The sequence below is a fragment of the Diospyros lotus genome, chromosome 5 (assembly GCF_014633365.1).
Source record: "Diospyros lotus cultivar Yz01 chromosome 5, ASM1463336v1, whole genome shotgun sequence".
NCBI lineage: Eukaryota > Viridiplantae > Streptophyta > Magnoliopsida > Ericales > Ebenaceae > Diospyros > Diospyros lotus.
In genome coordinates this window covers 29,973,017-30,000,449 of record NC_068342.1, presented here as the reverse complement: position 1 = coordinate 30,000,449, position 27,433 = coordinate 29,973,017, and the positions used below count along the sequence as shown (strand labels likewise).

Below are 27,433 nucleotides of genomic sequence, written 5' to 3'. Positions count from 1 at the left end.
TATATAAATGCATGAACATGTATAAAACGTATGAGGAAACAATGAGGACTATTCTGAAGTATCTCGTGAACATGTCAGCCTCCTCCAACGAGAGCTTTCTCAATGGCGCACGCATAGAGTCTCTCGAGAGGTCCCTAACCATGTCATCCTGGCCCAACCTTATAGAACTCATGCAAACACCACTTTCATTGTCCCTTAGACTCACAGTCTTTCCTATGAGAGCTTTCTCGATGGCACATGCATAGTACCTCTCGAGGGATATCTAGACTTTTGCTCTCGGGTAACAACAAATAGGTATAACAGTATGGTCACACAAATTTTATAAATGCAATAGTTGAAAGCCAACGACATATATTCTTAAGAAACAAATTTCATATATGCAACATGATTTCACGTAAGAGAACAATAGCATTTTGCGTATAGGAGTCTTTACACAAAACATGTTTCATGCAATAGGAGTTTTACGTAAGAGAAAAATATAGGATTTGGAGTATATGAGCCTCACCTTGGACTTAATTCGGGATTCCTTGAAATTCATGAAAATCCTCAAGCCTTTTGACTAAACCACCTCCTTACACGCCCTCACCCGTTGCCCAAGTGCTTTATGCGTGTGATGCCTCGCTTATGCTTTAAAAACCCTCTATCACTAAACTCGAAGCACTCTCCTCTAGCACGAATTTATCACAACTTTGAATGAGAAAACCCTTGGCCATGAACACCCTATTTATAGGCTTTGAAACTTGGCCACCAAGTAAGTCACATTATATTATAATATTTCTTAACTATTTCAAATCTTTTCCAAATCTTCCAACATATTCCAATCATTTCAAATCTTTTAAAATCTCCTCTAATCATTCCAAATCTTCTTTTTCTAATAATTATTCTTATCCGAATCAAATCTAATCTTATCAAATCTTATCCAAATCAAATCTTTAAAGTCATTATGAGTCTTCATCTTATCTCTAAAGTTATTATGAGCCTTCATCCTCTTCTCTAAAGTCATCATGAGGCTTTATCTTATCTCTAAAATCATTATGAGACTTTATCCTTAATCTCCCAGATGCCCCTAAGAAAAAGGTTTCAAAAATTACACTTTGAATCAGACTTTTTGGATAATTGCACTTAGACCCCTTTCAACTTGGTCCTGGGCCATTTTTTTAATTGCACTTATGCCCCTAGAGAAAGGATTAATATGCTAATACCCCTAGTTTTTAGGTAAATTACACTTTTACCCAAACTTCAATATTTATGATTTTGCCCCTGGATTAGAAACTGAACTTCTCCCTCAAGACTTTCATAACCCTTTGAAATGTCTTACTTCCTCAAATATTTACATCCCAGGGTACTCCCTTCCATAGATTCGACAATTTATTTTGCTATCAAGCCATTTTTTTGGTATTTTAAACTCACTTAAAATACGTGATAACCTTATGAAAATATGGGATATTACAAAAGATGAGCAGATTTGGGGTATGTAGGTCAGGAATTTGGAGTCAGATAAATTATCTCTTGAGACTTAGGTTCAAGAACTCCAATCTCAGCTTAACAATCTATCTACCAAGTGTCAGGTTGTTGAATTGAATGCTCAGGGGTGGAAGAAGTCAGAAGAGCAATCAAAAGTGTATGAGGAGATGGCTTCTTCATTTTTGAAAGCTCGAAAAGATAGCATCTGTCTGACAAAAGCCTTTGCGACCACTGAGGAGAAGGCGATTCAAGCTCAACATGAAGCTATACTAGCCATACCAAAATTCACACATCTGGATGGGGAAAGGTGATAAGAGATCGAGGAAACCATTCGAGCTTATCGTCTTTCCAACTATTGCTTCCTGTGTAAGGACACTTATGCGAGCTATTACTCCAAATTCAATTTTTATCTTGGTTGCAGCTTTTTGGAGTCTCGACGTCCCAGAGAGTCATTTCCGGAGATGGTGTTCTCAAAGACCACTTCGATTGATCCTCCTGATTGGAGAAAATATGAGTCCAATTCCCTCAACCCTAAGGAGATGGCGAGGGCTACTTTGGAGAATGATCTGGTTAACCTTTCTAGTCCCTAGAGTCCCTACGTTTTTGATCCTAAGGAATCTTCAGGGATGATTGAGGCCCTTTAGCAGATTATAAATGGGCTGGACAGGCTGCTGGGAGACATGCCAGAGGATGCCCCTTTGAGCCCGCTTTCTAAGTGTCTAGAGTATCTTTCTGCCCCTCAAGTTGTCCGAGACAAGTGATGTATTTTTCTATCTTTTATAGATTTTGAATTTTGGAAATGCTTGTTATGTTCTTGACTCAGCCGATGCTTTTAGATGATTCATACATTCTGTATAACGAATGGATATCTATTTTGGTCAATTTGTTAGTCCTATGTTCTCTTTAAATGTATCGATGTTATATGGGAAGCATCATTTTTCTATTTACGCATATGCGTTTCCTTTTTTATTAATATCTGGATGTGACTTATTTCCCATCTTTATACCCAATTTTATGATGGAATGATTCCATAAGGATGAGTGTCTAAATACACATTCCTATGCCTTTTCTGTGGCTCAAGATCACCCTTACTAATGGTGTGAATCCTTGTAAATGGGACATGTTTTACCTTCTTCCTCATAGCTCTTAGCTCGAGTCTGCTTACCATACAAAATCTAGGTTAACTGTTAAACTTTTAGCTAGAGTGCATGGCTTGGGTTTGCCAGACAGCATAACACCAGATTTCTACCTGGAACTTAAGTTTGCTTAGGGACTTGACATCAGATCAACCAAGGGGTTTGGGTTACCCATGAGCTTAGCATCGAACTTCTACAAGGGATCCAAGTTAGTTACCGAGCATAACGTTGGGTTATCTTAGGGAATCCAGGTTTACCTTTGGGCTTGGTAACAGGCCATTTTTGGTGGTCCATTGAGGTCTAATGGCTGAGCCCTAGATTCAAGCGACAAGTCTTAGGCTTTAGAGCTGAGGTTCTCAACTAAGTTGTCTTAGGTCATTGTATTAATTTTTGCAAGGGACCCAAGTTTACCCCGAGACTTGGCTCTGGATCTACTTTCGGGATCTGGGTTAGCCCAGGGGCTTGACACCAAACTCCTACGGGACATCCAGGTTAGTCTGGGGGCATGACACTTGATCATCTTCCAAAATCTAAATTGTTACCCACCTTTAAGAGTCAATTACCTCATTATGGCTTTATGTTATGCTTTGCCTACCCGAGTCTATTCACTTTAGCAAATCTAGGTTTGCCCAAGGGCCTGGCATTGGATTTCTATCGAGCATTCAAGTTTTCCTAGAAACCTGATGCCTAGTCTATCGCAAAGTCTAGGTTAGCTTTATGGGCATATCACCAAACTTCTACAAGGGATTTGGGTTGGTCTTTTAGCATAGCATCGGAGCACGATGGGGAATCTGAGTTGGTCCAAGGTCATGGCTCCAGATTACTGCTGAGTGACACTCTCATTGGGAGCATGGTTATAGTGTAACAAATTTTTCTATTGATGAACAATGCATCCACCTTGCTTGGTTGGACTTGGGCCGAGGCACCTGCATAAGGTTTACAACAAACACACAGTGTCATAGTGCTCAAGATATTTTATATGGTTAAGCTTATAATTTACCTATGTCCACGAGAATATAAGGGGGTAATCTTTATTTATAGGGGAAGTAACATTACAAGAGATTTTGAAGAGTCTTAGTCTCCAAAGGGCTTCAAGTGTATAGTGTTCCACGTCTTTCCAAGGGTCTTTCCTTGTAATGTCTGTAGCACACATGTTTTAGCCCCCCAACATTTTCTGGATCTTGTATGGCCCTTCCCAGTTAGGTCGTAACTTCCCTTCTTCCCTAAGGGCATTAGTAATAGAAGATTTCTTAAGTACTAGATCATCTTCTTCAAGCGCTCTATGGCGGACCCTTTCGTTGTAGTAGCTAGAGACCTTTTTTGGTATGTTGCCAACCGAATAGTTGCCTTTTCCCTCAGCTCATCTATCATATCTAGGTTCTCCCTTAGCTGATTAGAATTTCCTTCTTCTTGGAATGCCATAACTCTGGGTGATTTGAGATCCGCCTTTATGGGGATGAGAGCTTCCATTACGTATACTAGACTAAATGGAGTTTCCCTTGTAGGTACACGGTTGGTGGTCCAATTGTCCCATTGGACATTTGGGAGCTTATTTGCCCATCTTCCCTTAGCCATATTTAATCGAGTTTTCAATCCATGCACATTGGTTTTGTTACTTGCCTCAGTTTTCCTCCAAGTGGCATTATTACATTAATTCACAACTTAGGAAAAATATAATTATTCTCCTCAAATAATTTAATATCCACCATTTTCTCTATTTTCAAAATTAAATTTCCTTTATGGAATTAAATTCCAAATTTTCCAAATACTCTTTGTGAATTTATTAATCCCATATATCTCACATAAACACCAAATTTGGATTTTTATTCACTTACACACCTAATTCCATATAGGAATTATTTTTAATTTATCAAAATACCCTTTATTGGATTTCTCTATCCAAATTACCAAAATACCCATCTCATGGGCATTCTCAATCTCAAGGATCATCACTTCCTCAAGGGCATTTTTGGAAGTTTACTTACTTCATTTCCTGTTCTCTTAACACCGGTTACACCGGGTGTTACAAGAGGCACTATGCATGCGCCATCGAGAAAGCTCTCATGGGGAAAACTATTAGGCTAAGGGACAATGGATGTGGTGTTTGCATGAGTTCTAAGAGGTCGGGCTAAGGTGACATCGTTAAAAATTTTAGTCAATAACGATGGAAAAGTAGTTTATTAACGACGACTTATTTAGTTTGTCGTTAAAATTTATCTCATAATGATGGGATTTATATTTAGTCATTAATAATACTATATTAACCATCAAATTTAATCCTGTCGTTAATTTTTTGTTATTAATAACTTTTTTTTTGTAGTGTAGATATGTGGATACCCACATATATATAATATTTACAATTATGTGTGGATAAGTTTACAAACAATTTTACACACGAGTAACATTTATTAATATGTGGGAAATATAATCCAAAAAAATGCCACATCAGCTAAAATTTTATCGGGAAAAATTTCACCAAACTCTGAAAGTGGAGGAAATTTTTTTCTCCAAAATAAGTGTGGGTATATCAATTTACCCACACATAATAAGTGTGGATAATTTAACAAGTTTGTCTAGTTTAATTACCCATACATATTACCATTATGTGTGGGTAAATACCCACGTATAATATGTGTGGGGGTAATTTATTTATGGGTAAATTTCTCAAATTCTTGTAGTGAGAAATCAAAATGAACGAAAGCAAAATAAAGTTGCTTACAGTTAATTGTGGTTTGGCAAAGGCTACTCCATGTTTCTAATTTTAGGGGACGGGTGATATGAGTAGGAAGAAGAGAAATCAAAAGAGGAAAAGGAAAAGACGAGAAAGGTGGAAAATTATAATGATGAACTTTAGTGCTAACTTTTTAGTTATCACAAAAATTACTTTTGGTGATGACTATTTTTCATCACCAAAATAATAATATCATCGCTGAAAATTTTCCTGCCATGTGGTGGGAAAAATTTGAGGGCCGAAAATTAGAGTGCCAATTTTGGGTGATGACCTTTTATTCTCCTCGCCAAACTTTTGGCAATGACCCAAAAATCTCATCACCAAAAGTGATCTTTGGTGAGAAAATTTTCCTGATCACAAAAAAACCAGTCATGAAATATTATTTTTCTTTTAGTGAATTACTAGAGACCAATCTTGTTCTATGTGTTCATACCGAAACATTGCTAACATATTCAGAAACTTAATGAATCATATGTAATAGGTACGATCCTGGCTTAAACCAGGAGAACGAATGTATGGTTAAATGGGACACTTCGGTAAGAAGTTGTGCAGTTGTAAGTTCTCACAAAAAGAACAAATAGACGTAATGACGTTGATATAACAAGGGTCGTCATAAAGGAAAGGGTTTCCAAAAATGTCAATTGATTAAATTAAAAGGGAGTTTCGAATTTAATAATTTTATATTTACTGGAATGGCAAATAAGAAATAAAATATATTTGGACTTAAGTTAATTATTGAGCTAAATAAAGTATTTTGGTCAAATACTAAATTAAATATTATATTTGGGCTAAATTAGATTTAGACCAAATATTTTATTTAAACTTATAATTGGATTTAGGCTACTTAATTAATTACTAGTTGGACTAGGATAAATGGGCCGACCCATATCGATTAGGGTTTAAGAAATCCTAGAACTCCTCTATAAATACCCTTTTAAGGGTTGCCCAATTTATGAAATTATTTTGCGTGGTTTTTCAAGAGTTAAAAACAATTGTCGTTCACTCTCTCCCGTTTCTTTTGGTATCAATTCGAAACAATGGGGTTCTTTTTCATCCATACACAAGCCGTGAAAAGGAGAAATGAGCTAACACTCCCATTCCGCTCTTCTCGCCAACAGACGCGTGTTGTATATCACGAGTTAGAGGCCAGACGCTTGGATGGCTCGAATTCTCAAATGACTCAAAAATGTAAATGTTATATTTATTTTATTTTGTATGAGAATGATTTGATTTCGACGTTGATCTAATTGCCCGAATCTGGGTAAGGTTCAAAAATTTTGAACTATGTTACTTGCCCTATAGCGATCTTGCTTTACTTTCAAAACTGACCCGAGCAGTCCAAGAAAGAAGTAACTCCACTTTTGAATGATAGCTCCCAAAGTTGACTGGAGGAGCAAGAGCTTAACATCAAGGTGGCACCTTTCCCTAGTAGCTGACATTGCTAAGGAGAATGACTTGCATCATCAAGTTCAAGTTCAAGTAGCAACAACAGCTTGAACCTGGTCTTCTAAGAATGCATCATGCAACATGTTCTCCCGACCTTCCCACTTTCCTAGACTGATTCTCATGAAGTGAGATGGGAAGGTATTCTTTTCCCCTAGAGCTAGTGTAATAGTAGGGGAAAAACCTTGGAGGCCTCATAATAGTAAGAGAAAAGTCTCGTAAAAGCTCCTCGGTGCCTCCCTGGAGGATTTGGAGCATGATTCATTAGGAGACACTCTAAGCTAAGATGAGAGCATTGAGATGGCATCTTTACGAAATGGGCCTCGCGACTCTAAAGAGGAAAGATGACTTATTGTTTGATTCCCACAGACAGCTCCAAATTTTTTTTGCCAGACTACAACAATTAAATTTATTTGTCTTGGGAAGAACCAAAATAGAGCTCCTCAATAAGACAATGAGGTCTCAAATGCCGCTAAGGGATCAACAAGGGTCCAGGCTCAATTTGTTATCAGGGAAAGCTAAGGCTTCGAGGGACCTGGATCGGTCTTCAGGGGACTGAGGCTAGAAGGGACTCAAAGAGTCTTCAAGGGATAGCTTTGATAGGTCTTTGGGGATTGTTACCCCTGCTAAGTTTGCAATCACAAAGATAGTCAAAAGGCACGTGGGGAGCTTCCCCACGTAGGCCTTCTGATGCCTAAGTCAGACATTGATGTCTTGAAGCAAAATACCAATGTATGCAGAATACACATTGTAGATGTATATGGTGTGGGTTTTCGGGGGGTAGTCTACTGATGTGTTATCAGTGAGTAAAGGTCTAAGTCTTTGGGTTGAAGGTCTAAGAGAGAGAGTGTGAGTCTGGTCAAGTTACAAAAAGATTCTTCTACTATGGAATGGGCAGATATTTATAGACATTTGGTGGTGGGACCCACGAAGCACATGGTATGCAGATTGAAGTTTGTCAACTCTTCGGGGAAGATGCATCTGGTGAGGCTAGAAGGCTTGGAGATATCTTCAAGATGAAAGTGCCCCAATGAATTGTTGGTCCAAATGATGGAAAATATATCCCAAGAGAGGGAGTGAATTGGGATTCGTATAAATTTTGAGATAATTAAAACAATATAGTTGATGACAGTATACTATGTTTCGAAATATAGGGGTTATGTTTCGAAATAAGACTTTCTGTTAAGTAGGTTTCGAAACCTACTATATATGTTTCAAAATATACCTCACTGTTTTGCTAGTTCCGAAATATAGATTGTATGTTTCGAAATATACTTTTATGTTTTGCTTGATTCGAAATCTTTTGGCTTGTAGTTCAAAATAATGATTTTTGACAAATATGATTTACATAAGTAAGAGTATACCAAAGATGTTTGGGATCAAAGATATGCTTATATGAATATGTAGGTTTAAGCTCAAGAAAAATTTATTTTAGTCTTTGAAAACAATTCTTTTAAAAGCATGAGCAATAGGCAATAATGATAAGCAAAAGCGAAAGAACAATTGCACACAAGATATATAGTGGTTCGGCACTCCGCCTAGTCCACTACCTTCAAGTTTATCCACTTAAAGGATTTTTTAATCCTAATCAATTTTACTAGTGATCAACCACAACAAATGTTTACCACACTTCACCCCAAAACCTTGTACAATGAGTTTTTATGAGCTCAATTCAAACCTTACACCAAGTGAGTTTTAAGGCTAAACTCGAACCTTTGACATAATGAGTTTTAGGCTCAACTCAAACCTTTACACCACAATGAGTTTTAGGTTAAACTCAAACCTTACAGCAATCAAGATAAATAAAGTTTTATCTTTTACAACCCAATGAGCAATAAATGCCTTACCGAAGGATGTACAAACCCTTGTACCGGCTTAAGATGAGGAGAGCTAGAGGATGAGACTTCTTATTTCAGCTTGCTTTTCCTTATCACTTTCAATGCACAAGAGTAAGATGAGTGTGGATCTTCTTTTGAAAGCTCAATCAAATATGTTATCATGGAGAATGCATTAAAAAATATTTTGAGAAGCTTTTAGATAAATATTAAAATGCAAAACAAAAAGCATCTCGAATCTCTACTGACAGAGACATAGGTTTCGAAACATACTAAGGTAGGTTTTGAAATATACTGCTTAAACTGAAATAGGTTTTGAAACATGAAATATAGGTTTCGAAACATGACATATAGGTTTCGAAACATAGTCCAAAACTTGAAACAAATGCTAATATGTAGATGTTTCGAAATAGTATACACACTTTAGAAAATATGAAAACCTTTTCAAAAGAGGTTTTGAAACATGCATAGAAACATGACAGATTTTCAAAAGGATATACTTGAAAGCACAATCCACAACATATTACATTTCTTTAGTTTAAGTAAATGTCCACATTTTCTTTTATTTACTTTAATATATAAATGTAAATAACAAAGTACCCCCTATTTGGATTCAATAAAAATGTCTAGAAAATCAAAATTCATAAGAATAAGAAAGTAGAATTTGGATTTTAGTACAAACTTAGGATTTTACGATTTTACCACCTCCAAAATATATACTTCCTATTTAATGAAAAATTCATAAAAAATCATTTTAGCACTAATGAATGTTAGATATCAAAATATCGGGAGATAGTTTTTCAAAATGAACACATTTTCAAAAACATGTTCTAGTTGGTCTTTTGTCTTAGAATATTTAGACCAACGATTTCAAGGCTAATTTTGAAAATCAATTTAGGAGATTCCTTTAAATCATAATACTTGGTTTTGTAAATCTTCATATAAAACTATTTTGGTTTTCATTTGAACAAAATAATACTTGATATCGAAATTGATATATGTTGAAAACCATAGCCATTGACTCATGACTTAGGGAATAAGCCAGTATATGTTTTCAATCATTAAAACTAATATACAAAAATGTGCAACAACATGAGTGTCTCCACATGGGTTCAAAGGGTCTTCAGACCCACCTAGTAACTTGAGCTTAAAGACTTTGGTAAGTCTTCGGCCTAATCATGCTGAGGCTTGATTGCCCTAGAGACTCTTCGAAGACCCCAAGGGACTCTCGGCCCAGAAGACTCTTCGGAGTCTTTGAGTTCTTACTTGATATTTTACTCTTGGGTTTGGTTTTGATGATGAAAAACAATTGATTTGGGTTTTAATTATTAACAAATGAGTTTTATATCTATACCATAATTGAGAAGATGTTTTGGCTACAATAGTTTCAAACAAAAATCAATTTCAATATCTTTGTCGAAATGAACTTTATTTCTCTCAAATCTATCTTGAAAGAGATTGAAAAAACAAAGTGTTATGTTCTTCTAAAATGCATTTCAAAATTGGTTTTTAAACCGTTGGAGAAATTAGAGCAAGAAGTTTTAAAATCTAAGGACAAGTTGTCGACAGGACATAAGAAGTTGTCGACCATTTTGATTATTTGGTCCAAGATGTTAATAGTTTATTTTGAACTGCTGACTGTTTTGGTGGTTTTTGATCCAAGCTATCAATCGGCTTTCATAGGGTGTCAACCGACTAAATGTTTACTCTCAGTAGTTTGTTGTTGGCCGCTCTTACATCAGGAACTATCGATTGTTCTTCAAAATCATTGATTGTTTTGTTTCAACTGTCAATCATTGTTTGAATTTTTAAACTAATATGTCGATCGATTCCTTGAATTTGTCATCTGTTTCTATTATAGAGACTTCCAATGGCTAGTTCATCAAGTCATCAATTGTGACTATCTACCACTAACGGCCATATTTTTGAAATCCTTCACCAAACACTATAAATAGAGGTCTTATGGATCATTCAAGACATCCAAGTGACTCTACTACAAACTTATGAGTGCTCCATCTTTCAAGTGCTCAGTTGTTTTATTCATTTTTCTCTCAAAAGCTTTGCATTCATTTTTGTATCATTTGTTTTCAAGCCTTGTGTTTATTTTGAGAGATCTTGTATCTGAGAGCTTTATTGTTAAGCCAACTTACTCATATTAATTAAGTTTTGATGATTAACAAAAATATTTTTATGATATAAATATTTTTTCTTACTAATGCAAAAAGTAAATTTATTTTGAATTAAAAGAGAATTTTTTTAGATATGTTTTCTTATTTTAATCATTTATGAGTCAAAAACTTATATTTGAATTTTGAAATTTTGAATTAAAGGAGAATTATTTTTAGACATATTTTCTTTTACTTATACAAAAAGTAAATTTATTTTGAATTAAAGGAGATTATTTTTAGACATGTTTTCTTGTTTTAATTATTTATGTCTCAAAAGTTTATATTTGAATTTTTCAAATCTTGATTTCTAATGCAAAAAGTAAATTTATTTTGAATTAAAGATGAGACATGTTTTCTTATTGTTTGAAAAAGTCTAAACATTTTTTGAATTTCAAACTTTATATTAACCATTTATTTAGTGGCTAAAATGCTTATGAATACCCCTAAATTCATTTCTCAAAAGTTCTCAAACATTCTCAAACAAAACATCCAAGCAATTCGTGTTAGAGTTATGCCCCACAAGCCAATTATAATTACATGTAATTGATCATACTTTACATTTTGATTCTTTAGGAACAATCAATTATTATTGCAAGGCATTTATGTTTCTATTTGTCATTGATGGTAGTCATTATTTATTGTAATCCATTCTTGACAAAGTCCATAGATCAAATAGGCTCATGAATTTGGTCGTGCATTGAGATGACGATCATGAAACATATTCCTTACAAGCCTTGATCTTAAATGTTCCTAATCATAGAGTTATTAGGATTGGACACTAATAACTCGGATAGACTAGCACATATGATGCATGCTCAATTGGGAGAATGTCTCGTTTCATGGACATTGGTGTGGGGACACTAGTGCGTATAGGTGGGTGCTTATTATAAGAATAAGTACACTGAACTGACCCACTACAGAATTTCTAATGATTATTTTAATGTCGAATTGGAATTTCTGTGTTGCAATAGTGCAGATTGATCTTTAGACTTGAGACATCATGGTAGTCTTATATTTGACTGGTTACGCTTTAGTTCTTTTTGGATTCCAATGGAGTCATTAACAAATTATCACTAAGCATAACCTTATCACATATGAAATTTTATGAATGTCGAAATAGGATTCATCACTTATCGATAAGATAAGAAGATGTCCTATGTATTCCGATGATTTCATGACTGAGGAAATCCTTGGCCAAGGTGAGGTGAAAATCAAAAGGTGTTTTGATTTCACCTATTAAGTCATAAATCTGGAATGGATACATAGTTATTGAATGATTAGGGTTTCGTCTAAAACCATACCCTAAATTCAATCAGGACATAGATTGATGAAAGAATTTTACTGCACGGTATTTGCAATTGAAAAGGTCCGTGTTTTTCATCGTTGGCTAGGTATTCATGGCATGTTGCTAGACGTTAACCATGATATGTAGGGTTTTAGAATTAATTTGATAAATTCTAAAACTATTAATTAAAGAGTTTAATTAAGAAGCCCATAAGATGTGCTAATTAAGAAGGCTATAAGTTTAATTAAAGAGTTTAATTAATCTAATGAGTTGGGTCTTCATATACCCCTAATAGAGTTGGCCTACATCTAGCCCAATGGTGGATCTAAGGGGTCACACACTTAGGTTGAGCCCGTTCCACAATTTAAAAGAGAGATTCGGCCCAATATGATTATGGGCCGGACCTAAATCGTTTAGGTTTTTTTTTTTTTTTTTCAAAGGTATAATTAGGGTTTTTACTCTATAAATAGGCCACTTAAGAAGGTGGAAATATAAGAAAAATTTCAGATCTCTCAAAGAGGCCTAGGGTTACTAGTATTACTCAAGACGTTTATGGAAATGGCCGATCGTGTGGACCTGACTTAGAGGAGTTCGTGTTTGCGACTCTATGGATCAATCAAGGCAGAATCAAATCTTCACGGTTGCCCAGTTTCTAACAATTCGAAACTTTTGAAACATTATTGCATATCCACTAAAGAGCCACAAGGTAAGAAGAGAAAAGTTCTTCAAGTTTTCTCTGACAAATCTGAACTTCTCCATTTGATATTACAAATTTATTTATTTATTTAAATATTATTGTCTTTTATAATTTGTTCTTAATTATTTATTTGTGTCCAAATGTGGACAAATTATTTGTAAATATTTAAATTATTATTGAGAATTGTATAGGTTTCCTAGATCTGTCAAAATCTAAGTGAATTTAGTTTCCAAGATAAGTTAGAGGGAAAACCTTGATATAGTGATTGTTTAGAACCCATTGTAATCTAGATGTGCATTTAGTTTCCAAGATGAGCTAATATGAAAACCTTGGTGAAATTATTTTAGTGGAATCCCAAGAGTAGTTAGACCTTGGGAGAGTAGATTAGGTGTATGTGAAGACATTGAATCACTATAAATTATGTTGTGTCTCATTGTATTTATTTTTGTTATATCTTGTGGTTTACATTTATTATTAATCTCAAATATAATTTATTATATTTATCAAATATATATTTTTTAATAAAATCATTAATCAAGAATATTTAATAAAATTGAAAAAAAAATTAATCATTCAATTCACCCTCTCTGAAGTGATCATATCCCAAGGGACCAACATTTATTTCTTAGAATCTAGTTTTTGTATATCTCTTATATTTCCTAACAAGATTGCTAGATTTTGGAGATTAAAGGGTCTACCTGAGAACAAATAGGAGGATATAATGAATTGTTTCAAAATTCCTAGTAAAGAGTGAAGAGAGTGAATTATATTTAATTTAACTGAATCATTATAAATCATTGTATTCTCTATTATTTTTGTTCTTGATTTTATCTTTTGTGCGAAACAATCCTCATTTACTCTCATTTGCATTAAAATTTTATTTTTTAGTAAAAATAATTTTAAATTCAGTCAAAATTTTAAGTGACTCAATTCACTCTCTCCTAGATTGTGGTGCCATTGCTATACAAATATATCATTATTTAGATTAATTTCTATGAACTTTGGTTTTCCTAGGACATCCCACAACATTGTTACGTTTTAATTATCAAATTTTATAATATCTTTTAATTTCAAGGTTATTATTTATTTAATACAAATGCAATACATAATTTTGAAAAATAAAAAAATAATAAAAATATGAAGATAAATTAATGTTGATTTATTTTCAATTTTTGTTCAATGACCACAATCTCTCATTTTTTGGAATTTAAAATTAGTTACATATTTAACCCAAAAAAAAAAGTGCGTTATTTATTTTTTTTATTTTTCACAAAAATAAAAAATAAAAAACATTCTCCCGAAAAGCTTAAAATTTTCAAATGACTTCCAAAACTTTCAAAGTTCTAGAAAGCCTCCTCCTTGCTCAGACTTGAGACTTGAGAATTGAAGGGGGGAAATTCTATTCACAGCGAAGGTTTTATTCTTTACAGCCTTTTCCCACCAAAATTTTTCTTCATTTTTCATAAATCCTATTTTACCCTTCTATCACCTCACCATGTCATCTTCCTTATATTCACTCCATCTCTCTTTCTCTCTCATTATATCAATTTTTTTCTCTCTCACACCCATCTCTCTATTTCTCTCTCCCAATTAGCACACACACAAATATATATATATATATATATATACAAACACACACACAGATAATTTATTATAATAAAATAAAATTAAAAAATATAAATAAATATCTGTATTTTAAATAATTATAAATTAACTAATTATAATTTTTTTAACTAATTTTAAATTTTAAATTATCGTGAGTTAAATTTTTAATACTAAAAAATATTTAAAATTAATTAATTTATCTTATTAAATTACTTAAAGATACATATACTTAAAATTAGTTATTCAATCAACTAATTTAATAAAATATATATTTTTAAAAAATATGTATCTTTTTAAAAATAATTTATTAAATAAATTCAACTAATTTATTTTTTTAAAAAATTAACTAATTTAATTTATTTAAAGATGGATGTATCTTTTTAAAAGAATTAACTAATTTATTTATTAAATAAATTCAACTAATAAGATATATGTATCTTTTTAAAAAGAATTTATTTATTTATTTATTTTTTATTTTTTTATAATAAAAAAATTAATTAAAAAAACAAAACAAAACAAAACAAAAAAAAAACAAAAACTTCCCCAAAAGCCAGCTTTCGAGAAACATTGGGTTCCCCGAAAGCTGGCTTTCGGGGGAACCTTTTCATAATAAAAAAATATTTAAAAAAATTAGTTATTTTATTTTATTATATTTTTTAAAAATACATATACTTAAAATTAGTTATTCAATCAACTAATTTAATGAGATATATATCCTTAAAAATTAATTGAATTTATTTAAAGATATATGTATCTTTTTAAAAATAATTTATTAAATAAATTCAACTAATTTATTTTTTTAAAAAATTAACTAATTGAATTTATTTAAAGATGGATGTATCTTTTTAAAAGAATTAACTAATTTATTTATTAAATAAATTCAACTAATAAGATATATGTATCTTTTTAAAAAGAATTTATTTAGTTGTATTTTTTATTTTATTTTATTATAATAAAAAAAATAATTAAAAAAAAAAACTTCCTCGAAAGCTGGCTTTCGGGGAACCCAGCATTCCCCGAAAGCTGGGGGTCTGGGAACGTTGGGTCCCCCAAAAGCTAGCTTTCGGGGAACGCTGCGTGCCCCGAAAGCTAGGTTTCGGGGGACCCAACGTTCCCCGACCCCCAGCTTTCGGGGAATGCTGGGTTCCCCGAAAGCAGGGGGTAGGGAACGCTGGATTCCCCGAAAGCCAGTTTTTAGGGAAGTTTTTTTTTTTTTATTTTAATTACTTTTTTTATTATAATAAAATAAAATAAAAAATACAACTAAATAAATTCTTTTTAAAAAGATACATATATCTTATTAGTTGAATTTATTTAATAAATAAATTAGTTAATTCTTTTAAAAAGATACATCCATCTTTAAATAAATTCAATTAGTTAATTTTTTTTAAAAAATAAATTAGTTAAATTTATTTAATAAATTATTTTTAAAAAGATACATATATATTTAAATAAATTCAATTAATTTTTAAAGATATATATCTCATTAAATTAGTTGATTGAATAACTAATTTTAAGTATATGTATTTTTAAATAATTTAATAAAATAAAATAACTAAATTTTTTAAATATTTTTTGACTATGAAAAGGTTCCCCCAAAAGCCAGCTTTCGGGGAACCCAATGTTTCCCGAAAGCTGGCTTTTGGGGAAGTTTTTGTTTTTTTTTTGTTTTGTTTTTTTAATTAATTTTTTTATTATAAAAAATAAAAAAATATAAATAAATAAATTCTTTTTAAAAAGATACATATATCTTATTAGTTGAATTTATTTAATAAATAAATTAGTTAATTCTTTTAAAAAGATACATCCATCTTTTAAAAAATTAAATTAGTTAATTTTTTAAAAAATAAATTACTTGAATTTATTTAATAAATTATTTTTAAAAAGATACATATATCTTTAAATAAATTCAACTATTTTTAAAAAATATATATCTTATTAAATTAGTTGATTAAATAACTAATTTTAAGTATATGTATTTTTAAATAATTTAATAAAATAAAATAACTAATTTTTTTGACTATTAAAAGGTTCCCCGAAAGCCAGCTTTCGGGAACCCAATGTTTTCCAAAAGCTGGTTTTTGGGGAAGTTTTTATTTTTGTTTTTTTTAATTAATTTTTTTATTATAAAAAAATAAAAAAATATAAATAAATAAATTCTTTTTAAAAAGATACATTTATCTTATTAGTTGAATTTATTTAATAAATAAATTAGTTAATTCTTTTAAAAAGATACCTCCATCTTTAAATAAATTAAATTAGTTATTTTTTAAAAAAATAAATTACTTGAATTTATTTAATAAATTATTTTTAAAAAGATACATATATCTTTAAATAAATTCAACTATTTTTTAAAAATATATATTTTATTAAATTAGTTGGTTGAATAACTAATTTTAAGTATATGTATCTTTAAGTAATTTAATAAGATAAATTAATTAATTTTAAATATTTTTGAGTATCAAAAATTTAACTCATGATAATTTAAAATTTAAAATTAGTTAATTTATAATGATTTAAAATACAGATATTTATTTATATTTTTTAATTTTATTTTATTATAATAAATTATCTGTGTGTGTTTGTATATATATATATATATTTGTTTGTGTTGATTAGGAGAGAGAAATGGAGAGATAGGTGTGAGAGAGAAAAAAATTGATATAGTAAGAGAGAAAGAGAGATGGAGTGACTATGAGAAAGACGATGTGACGGAGTGATAGAAGGATAAAATAAGATTTATGAAAAATAAAAAAAAATTTTGATAAAAAAAACTCCAAAAAGTAAAACCTTCGCTGTGAATCTCTGCCTAAGTCGAGCTCCAAGTGGCAAGCCGATAAGACAGCCTGTCTCTCTTACCCTCTAAACTCTACTCTCTTCTCTCTGCCTACGCCTACGGACAGTTCTGCTACCCTTTCCGCCACTTTTCTCTCTTCCTTCTTCTCCATTTCATGGCCATGGGGATTTCTCCGGCTGCGGCGCTGCCCGCCCTATTCCTTGTCTATGCAGCTGTAATGGCGGACGCCTTCACGTGCAACAGCACGGGAGCAAGCTGCAATGGCCTGGTCGGCTACGTGTCCCCAAACGCCACCACCCTCTCCCACATCAAAACCCTCTTCGCCATCAAGAACCTCCGCTCCCTGCTCGGCGCCAACGGCCTGTCGCTCTCCACCCCGTCCAACCAGACCGTCGCCGCCAACCAGACCATCAGAATCCCCTTCCCCTGCATCTGCGGCAACGGCACTGGCCGGCCCAAGAACCCGCCGGTCTACAAGGTGGTGTCCGGCGACGGCCTCGACCACATCGCCAGGGACGTGTTCTCGGGGCTGGTGACGTATCAGCAGATCCAGGAGTTCAATCACATAAAGGACGCTAGCGTGATTTTGGCTGGGCAGCCGCTGAAGATCCCGCTCCCCTGTAGCTGCGATGAATTGGGGGGTGGAGAGAGATTCGTCCACTACGGACACATGGTGGAGCCCGGAAGCACCGTCGACGGGCTTGCGCAGGAGTTCGGCGCCTCACCGGAAGCCATCCTCCGCCTCAATGGCCTCTCCGATCCCAAAGATCTTATGGCCAATGTCGCCATTGATATTCCCCTTAAAGGTTACCCCCTTTCTTTCTTTTATTCTTGCCTTTTATTTTCTCTGCGCGTGTTTAACATCAATAAAAATGGCGGTGGTAACGGTTGAGTTCAGACCTCGAGTTACTCGAGTTTCTTGAGTTTTGATTGCTCCGGAATGGTAGAACTTTACTTATAAAAAAAAAAAGAGGAAAGAAATGGAGGTGTGAAGCTAGAAGACGTACAAGAACAGCTGGGGTCCTGCGTTTGATTAAGCTGAAGCTGGGCTCGTAAATTTTGGCTTTTTTGATTAAATGATCCCTACCCAGTCTGGACCTGACCTTTTTTTTTTATTTAGGGTAGTGAAAAGTAGTACCCGAGGTTGGCGATCCCTATATCTCAAGTCTACGTGTTTTAGGATCTGTATGGCTGGTGGCGACCGGTTTTTCTTTTTAACTGTTTTTTTTAATATTTTAAGTAAAGGCTAAAGGCGATTAACAGCTATTTGGAGATCAAATCCTTCCCCCCTCAGAAAGATACGCTTTTTGAATTTTTTTCCCAGAATTCAACAATTAAAATCATAAAATGAGATTTTTTTTTTTACTGTTTTTTATCTTTTCCTATTATAGCAATACTAGCAATAGAGAAAAGATATATGTTTCAGTTTAATATAATTCTAGGGGCATAAGAGTGGAAGCATCCTTTTAGGATGCATATTATTATTTTGAGGTTATTAGGATCATCTTCTTTAACAATCTTACAATCATTTGACTTTTTAACCGTTATCAAGGAGGCACCTTCTCTTAACTCTTTTTAAAGCCCATCTTATTCTACGTTATTTTTTATGCTCAGTTTTTTCTACTGTTTATTAAAGTCGCATCTTTTGCCTGGATGATATGCACACGCTCTAAGCCTGTGGCCATGGCATCTCTTGCTCTTCTTTGTTGTGCTTTTCCCAGGTTGCCCTTGCAAGGTTGGTGATGGACTACTTTTGGGTTTCTGTTCCTTATGTTTTTGGTTCAATAAAATGATTGGAAAGTGTGACACTAAGTTGGCTAGTGGATAAAGTGGTTATTTAATTATCGAAGTTGGATATGATGATGAGGAGGAGGCCAGATCCCACTCACTGCTGCTTTGTTTGAATGGAAAAATTCAATTCATAATTGAACACTCTTTTGCCGTGTTTGGATCTTGATGCAAAAGGAAATAAAATAGACTCCGCTTTTCCTGAATTTGAACGTTTTTCTGAAAAATGTTTTACCCATTTTCTGGTGTTTGGATGACAAAAATGTGGAAAATAACTTACAAGTTCAAAGTTGTATGTCATTTTCCTATTCACACCAACATTAATAATTTCCATTCTTTGCATCAAAACACATTTACATATATGTATACATGTATATCTATATATAAATATATGCATACACACAAATATATACATGTACATATACATATATAAATATAATTCATAAATATACATTTACAAACACACACATATGTATGTATACATATAGATTATTTTTGGAAAATATTTTCTCATGCAAACCAAACACTGAAAAATAAGATACAAAATATATATATTTATATATATATATATTTTGTGTAAAACGTTTTACATTGAAACAACCTGGGCCAAGCATAGTTCTTTTTTCTTCTTCCAGACTGGTTTGGAAAATGAGGATGAAAAAAATAGGTAGTCTATTTGAACATTTTTACATTAATTTCCCAAAAGAATTGAGTATGTGAAGTGTGCTTATTTCTCTTCCTTGCAAAAGGAGGGAGTTTGTTTGGAGATCCGAAAAACCTTTTAACAGTGTTAGAATTTTGCAGGGAAGCTCATCTGCTATACTACACTCTCTTGGATAACTTGCTGTGGGTGATGTGCACTGCACTATTAATCACTTCTATGTAACCAAACATAGAACAACACCTTGATCCTATTTGTGGCAACATACTTTGGTTGAATGTCAAAAATTAAATTAGCAAAAAACCTTTTGCTTGGTTGGACCACAAGTAAAACAATATGTATCCAATCCATTTGTTTGATAGTAGCTGTAATTGCCAAATTGTGGGAACCGAGTTTTAAGAATAGGCAACTTTTTGTTTGCAATACATGGATTTGCTGGTGCTAGTTACAATTTCCAAGGTGAGTAAAAAATGAGGCCTGCCTTTTACATCTTACAATCAACACTGTCTATATTTGGTGCTCTTTTCATTCTTCTCCATACAATTATTTATTATCTGCAATTTGGATGACCTACATTTATTGCCCTTAACAGCTTGTACATCAATGGTGAGCAATAGCTCATTGGACTACCCTTTACTTGTTGCTAATGGAACTTACTCCTTCACTGCGGCCAATTGTGTAAGGTGCAAGTGCGAAGCAGCAAACAACTGGACGTAAGTGTATTCATTCACCACCTCTGTTTTCCTTTGCCTCCACTTCTCTCAGTTATTCAGACAATGATATTAACTCAATGTATCCCTTGACCATATGATCAGATTACAATGTGAACCGTCCCAAGTGAATTCATCCCTTTGGCGTGTATGTCCTTCAATGCAATGCGAAGGTTCAGAAAACTTGTCCCTTGGGAACACTACATCTTCAAGTTGTAGCCGCACAACCTGTGCCTATGCTGGTTACACAAACCAGACAATTCTCACTGTGCTTGCCCCAGAGTCCACTTGCCCAGGTTAGTGTATTTTACTCTCTGTCCTGCTCTATTATAATTTTCTTTCTAGTAGAAGAATTAGCCCAAAACTAGATGGCACCTTGAATGGAGGGATAGCATGGCCTTAGATGTAGTCAAATAACAAAATAGGATCATATACCTGATGTAATGGAGTTGGAAGAGAAGGATATGTACTTGTTGTGAAGAAAGTGGGCCACAGTAAAGACACTATTGTCCCTGTGGTATTCTTTCATATCACTTCATAAGTTTGTCATTGCCTTTGAATTCTTGCCTTTGCTGGTGATTCCATGTAAGGATCAAATTTCTATTACTCTTTCTTGTCTTGAACAATAAAAAATGAAAACAAAAAAGTGCATTTATATGAAATAACTCTTGAAACAACTATCCTCATTTTAGGATTTTTTCCCCCGAGGTTTTTGTAGGAAAAATGTACATCCATTCAACCAATGATACGGAGTGATTTATGTACATATATAATAACATATCAAGTCTTTATCCCACTATTTGAGATCGGCTACATGAATTTTACCTCTCTAGTCATTTCTATTTTTGGCATTATCTTTTGTAAGATCCTTATATCCCAAGTGTCCCACTAAGTTTTTCTTGAGTCTTGACCATTGGTCAGTAACAACACAAGTATGCTCCATAAGTTTGCTTTTCACCATCTTAATTAGTTAGTGCGTAGCATGTGTAGCTCTTCAATCCCTAAACTGTCTTTTTTGTTTTTTCTCAACACCTACCATTGCAATTTACTGGGGATGGGTTTGGAAGAAATTTTTTTCCAACGTGGTGGGTATATGTGTACTAAATTTTTTTCTCAGGTGGGGACAGGTAGGGTGTGTGTGTGTTTGGATAGGGTTCCCAACTCATTGGATGGCCTCAAAGGATTTTAAGTTAATTATTTTTATGTATAATAACATTTCTATTAAATGGCCATTTTCTCCTCTTTCCATTTCTTCTCTCTCACATCTTTTTCTTTCTTCTTTCTTCCATCTCATGAGATTAAAATTGTTTGAAATGTGAGAAAAAGATCAATAGGCCTACCTATGAGAAGAGTGGAAAACTAAGTAAAACTTGGTGGGAAACCCTTGCATGATATAATGCCCTCTCCTTTATTCTGCTTCTCTCTTCTCTTCTCTTAAAACAGTTATCTCATGCTGGCAATGCTGGGGGCTAACACTGGGGGCTAACACTTTTCTTCTTCTTCGTCATCATCTCTCTCTCTCTCTCTCTTGCATCTCTCCCTTGTTACTTGTCTCAGTCAAGCCACGATTCCTTGTCCTCACTCCTCACACATAGTCAAACTTTCTTTTCTTAAATAACGCACTCCAAAGCTTCTTTTGTCACCACTCTTAATGTTGATGATTTTTGGCTTTCCTATTGTTAAGAGGCATATAAGAATATTTATTTCTGATATTAGTAATAATGTAGATTTACTGATATTAGTAATTTTTTAAATATTCAAAAACATTTTCTTCTGTATAGATTGATGGATTTAAAATGAGAAATTTATTCCCGATATGCAGATTTGGGCTTGATTTTCTTCTACTTTTGTTTTTTAATCTTAATATTTCTTCCTTCCCAGATCTAAACTTATGTGTCTTGCTTGACAATCACAGGAGGTTTCTAATCTAAAAATTATGCAGAATTTCTATGATAATATCATTTTCCTATTGTTAAAAGGCATTTGAATATTTTTGGACAGTTGGACTGGTCTATAAAGTTGTTTATTGATATTAATATTTTAAATTCAGTAGTATTTTTATTATAATTTTTATGAATTTATTTTTATATAAATTAATTGTGTGTGGATATCCAATGGGTTCCAACTATCCAGGGATGGGATGGAGAATCAAGCAACGAGGGATAGGGATGGGGTTGGGGACAAGTTAAGGATGGAGGGTGCGAACTGGGGAATGGGCCCTCGGTCTGAACCTATTGCCCCCATTGCCATTCCTTTAGTATGTCAAGAAACTGTATAATCCTAATATGACCTCATTCCAAAAGATGCTGCTCCTTGTCTCTTCTTCCCACTTTCTCATACAAATATGATCTCTTTTTTATTTTCTAGTATTTTTCTATGATTATTCTACTTGGATAATGGTTATCAACCTAAAAAGTGTGCCAACCACCATAGCTGAGGAGAATTCCCCTTCTCGGCATTCTACGTTTAAATGTACAAAGGATCATGATTATTTAAATTTCTTCAACAAGGTAGCAGTAATGGAAATTTATACTTCATTTTGTTTTCTACTTTTGCTTTAAAAGATAGTAGTAGTACTAGTAGTATTTGACATTGCCTATTTTCAATTAGTTACAATTTGGGGCTCATATTTGTTATTATTGGCTTGTGCTTGTGATGGCTTCGACTGCATTTATGGGTACTAATTTCGTGTAACCTGTGGGAATGTAATGTAAATGACATACCCCCCCAAAAAAAGAAAAGAAAAAACAAAAGGGAAAGAAAATGTGGATCGGTCTCATGGTTGTTTGCTATTAATGATGATCCTTATTCCGCTTGGTGCAATGATGATATATATATTAGTGAAGGAATCACACAACATGAATGCTGGATTCTCATCTCATGGTTGGTTCCATTTTCTAACTGGATATATACCTGTTTTTGTTGCTTGTGAACAGCTTCTGATGATAATAATAATAATGCAACCAAGTTCAGTTGTTGGAGTTGGAGCTTCATTCTCATTTGGATCCACTTGATGATGTTGCTTTGCCTGCATTTTGTTCAGTGAGTCCTTTGTATATTTGTTTGTATAAGATTAGTGTGGTACGTAATTTCATCAATAAGAAGTGGGACGATTCTTTCTTTCCAATGTGATAGAATGTTGGGCAAATTTGTTTGTCATTAATTAGCAGACAAGTGCGGGGATTGAAATTGTTCTTGGGAGATGGATGAGGTGATCTCAGTTGCATTTGCACTACTGTTAGTTATATGAGTTTGATGCACGCCAGCCATGCTTATAAATCCACCTTTATCTCTTAGACTGTTCTGTTTGTTCTCTCCTACGATTCAATGTTCACGCTCAAAAATAGTTCAAATTAAGAGAAAGATCAAGGTGAGGTAATCAGGTGTAGCAATCCCCTTTGGGCGTCATTGTCATTGTAAGGTCGCTCTACATTTAGAGAATATTTTATTTGAGTTGTAGTTATTGCCGTTGTAAAATCAAAAGGGTTTAAACAGTATTTTAAAAGCAATTATTTACAAATATGTAACTAAAGTTTTGAATTGATTTGTGACCGGAGATTGTTACAAAACAATCGCCATTATTATCATCATGATTGTTGAACTTTGAATTTTTTTGTAATTAAAGTTATAAATCTATCACCATCATGCTGCTACCTGGGAACCTCCACCGGTATCGGATACTCAGTCTCATCATCTGTAGACGCACGATACATGCATGTAGGAGGACATTTCCTCCCTCTATATCAGCCAGCTATTTTTAGAGCCAAGGTATGTTCTGCCCTTTGACCTACTGATATATTGCCATTTTCTTACCTTCTCACTTACTTGAGCGTCGGAGTACTTGCAGGTGCTAGTCGCCCCTCGGACGGACCCGTCGCAGGAACCCGCGCCTTACCATGGCGAGCCTGCCTTCGATCGCTCCTTTTGGTCAGGAAGGAACATCTGGTGTCCATCGTGGGGTTCGGTAAAACTTACCTATCCCATAATTTCACTAGAGCCTTTCAAGCCAACTCCATCGCTGTACCATAGTGCGAACCAGAAGCGCCCTTACCCAAGGGCCGAGCGACACTTACCACTATCTAACCACCCACACCCCTACCTGCGTCAGCTCACCCCCTGCTAATCAAATAGCCAGAGTGATTGACACCATCTCCAGAGGTTTTGTGAATGGAGTGCCGAGCTCGACGCATGAACAATACTCCCGCACGGTAATGTCAATAAATGATGCCAAGAAGAAACTGAGGCCCTACAATTCGCTTTACAGACAAAGACTTCGAAGGCGTCGATCTGAACCTCGACAATCTTGTGGTAGTCTCAGTTATCGTCGTGAGCTTTTTGGTAAAGAAGGTCCCGGTAGACCAAGGTGGCTCGATCGACCTGTTATACCTGCCGACCTTAAGAAGGATCGGTATCCCCAAAAGGGAGCTAGGACCATTTCACGTGAACTTGATTGGTTTCTCGGGAGAACATGTAGGTGTTAGGGGTTACATCGACTTGTTGACCTCATTCGAGATGTTTCCCTAGTCAAAACCATCACCATATGTACTTGGTTGTGGATTGCCAGACACCATACAACTCGCTCCTTGGCCGACCCTTTCTTAACACCTTAGGTGCAATAGATCCACCCCTCATCTGGCCATGAAATTCCCGATATCAAATACCAAGGTCGGGGTTGTCTATGTCGACTAAAAGGAGGCCCGACAGTGCTTACCATGATAGCCTCGAAACTTGGAGCCTCGAGCTTATCAAGGACAAGAAGAGAAACGAAGCCTCCAGCGGCGGCAACCAAGCAACAGGCGTTAATAGCCAGAGCCCACATCAACATGTACATACGGCTGAATTAGACCCACGAAGCGAACTCTCGGATGGACATCTCCAGCCCAAAGAAGAGCTCCATCCTGTAAGCCTGGGTCCTCGCTCAGAACATGTCGTCTACATTGGCTCTACATTACCAAATGAATTGAACGAAAAGCTCATTAGCTTGCTCCAGCAGAACGTCGACCTTTTCGTTTGGACGCCCGCTAACATGCTTGGGATAGATCCACTCGTCATCTGCCACAGGCTGACACTGGATCTAGAGGCTAGACCCGTCGCCCAGAGAAAAAGAAGATTGAGAGAAGAAAGACAGTGAGCGGCCGCTGAAGAAAGAACCAAACTCTTGAAGGCCGGGTTCATCAGAGAAGTCCCATACACGACGTGGCTCGCCAACGTGGTCATGGTGAAAAAATCCTTAGGGAAATGGAGAATGTGCGTCGACTTCACCAACCTAAATAGGGTGTGCCCAAAGGATTCATACCCGCTACCCAATATCGACCAACTTGTAGATGCGGCCTCCAGGTATAGTTACTTGAGTTTTATGGACTCTTGCTCTGGTTATAATCAGATCCGGATGCACCCGAAGACAAAGAAAGAACAACATTCATCATAGAAAATACCAATTTCTGTTATCGGGTCATGCCATTCGAATTGAAGAATGCGGACGTGACATATTAACAGCTGATGAACAAAGTGTTCGCCAAATAAATTGGCCGAAACATCGAAGTCCATGTAGATGACATGGTGGTAAAAACCTCAGAAAAGCAGAACCACTACTCGGACTTAAACAAAATTTTCATGTAGCTCCGGTGTCACAACATGAGGCTTAACCCCGACAAATGCGCCTTCGGGGTGCAAGCCGGCAAGTTTCTGGGATTCATGTTAACCAGTTGGGGAATTGAAGCCAACTGAAAATGCGAAACCACCCTCACGATGCGTAGTCTCGCTAGCATAAATGAGGTCCAGCAACTAACAGGCCGGATAACAGCTTTATCCCGCTTACTCCCAAAATCGACGGATCGAGAAAAATCATTCTTCTAATGCCTAAAAAAGTCAGTCGAATTCCAGTGGACGAAAGAGTGCAAAGCCGCCTTTCAAAAACTAAAGACCTTCTTAGCAGCACCCCTTATTCTTTTATGGTCAGAGCCCGGGGAAGAACTTTCACTTTACCTTTTCATCACCACTAATGCCCTTAGCGTAGTATTGGTCAGGGAGGGAGGCAAAACTTAGCAGCTGGTGTACTTCATCAGCAAAACCTTTCAGGGAGCCGAGTTGCACTACCAGAAGATCGAGAAGCTAGCACTAGCACTGGTGACAACGGCTTGAAAACTCAAGCCATATTTCCAAAGCCATTAAATCACAGTCTGGACTGATCAACCGATCCGACAAGTGCTTTAGAAGCCAGAGCTTTTAAGAAAAATGATCGCATGGTCAGTCGAGCTCTTCGAGTTCGGCATGCAATACCAGCCCCGCAAACACATCAAGTCCCAGGTACTCTCCGATTTCTGTGTTGAGCTTCCTCCCTTTGATTTAAACCCAAAACCCAACCCCTGAATATTGTTCGTCGATGGAGCCTCCAATATTAAAGGAAGCGGAACTGTGATCATCTTAGAAGGACCTAGTGGGCTGACGCTCGAACAGTCACTTCGCTTCAACTTCAAGGCAACTAACAACCAAGCAGAATATAAGGCTCTTATAGCTGGATTCAACCTAGCAATGGAAATCGGAGCATCCTGGTTAATCGCCAAGAGCGACTCCCAACTGGTAACCAACCAAGTCAAAGGCCAATTCTAAACGAAAGAACCACAGCTTGGCCGATACCTCCACAAGGTCAGAACCCTGGCCGAATCCTTTAACTATTTCCAAATCGAATATATCCCCAAGGAACAAAACACGCGAGCAAATCTACTCTCAAAACTTGCCAGCACTAAGAAACTTGGGAACAACTAATCGGTCATACAAGAGGCCTTGGATTTACCCACTATCGACCTTCCCGACATACAAACAGTGGAATTGGAGCTGGAATTCTGGGGAAGCCCTATCATCTGATTACTACAAGAGGGGATGCTTCCCGCCAACACCGAAGAAGCCAAGAGACTTAAAAGGATGGCTTGCTACTTTACCCTACTCGGGAACCAAATGTATCGAAGAGGCTACTCTACGCCACTTCTCAAATGTGTCGACCCCAATTAGTCCACCTACATCGTGACTAAGATACACGAAGAGGTATGCGGAAGCCACCTCGACAGAAGATCCTTAGCAGTAAATGTGCTAAGAGCTGGATACTATTGGCCAACA

The 27,433-nt window shown here is 35.2% G+C and overlaps 1 protein-coding gene across 1 annotated transcript; it reads left to right on the top strand.

Annotated features, from left to right (window-relative positions):
* The first annotated feature begins 17,172 nt into the window (after positions 1-17,172).
* LOC127802789 (lysM domain-containing GPI-anchored protein 2) lies at positions 17,173-23,521 on the top strand. The gene is made up of 4 exons (XM_052338813.1): positions 17,173-17,967; positions 20,203-20,323; positions 20,426-20,616; positions 23,257-23,521. Exons 1-4 carry the CDS (start codon positions 17,316-17,318, stop codon positions 23,364-23,366), a joined length of 1,074 nt encoding a protein of 357 aa, XP_052194773.1. The 5' UTR covers positions 17,173-17,315; the 3' UTR covers positions 23,367-23,521.
* Positions 23,522-27,433: the final 3,912 nt, after the last annotated feature.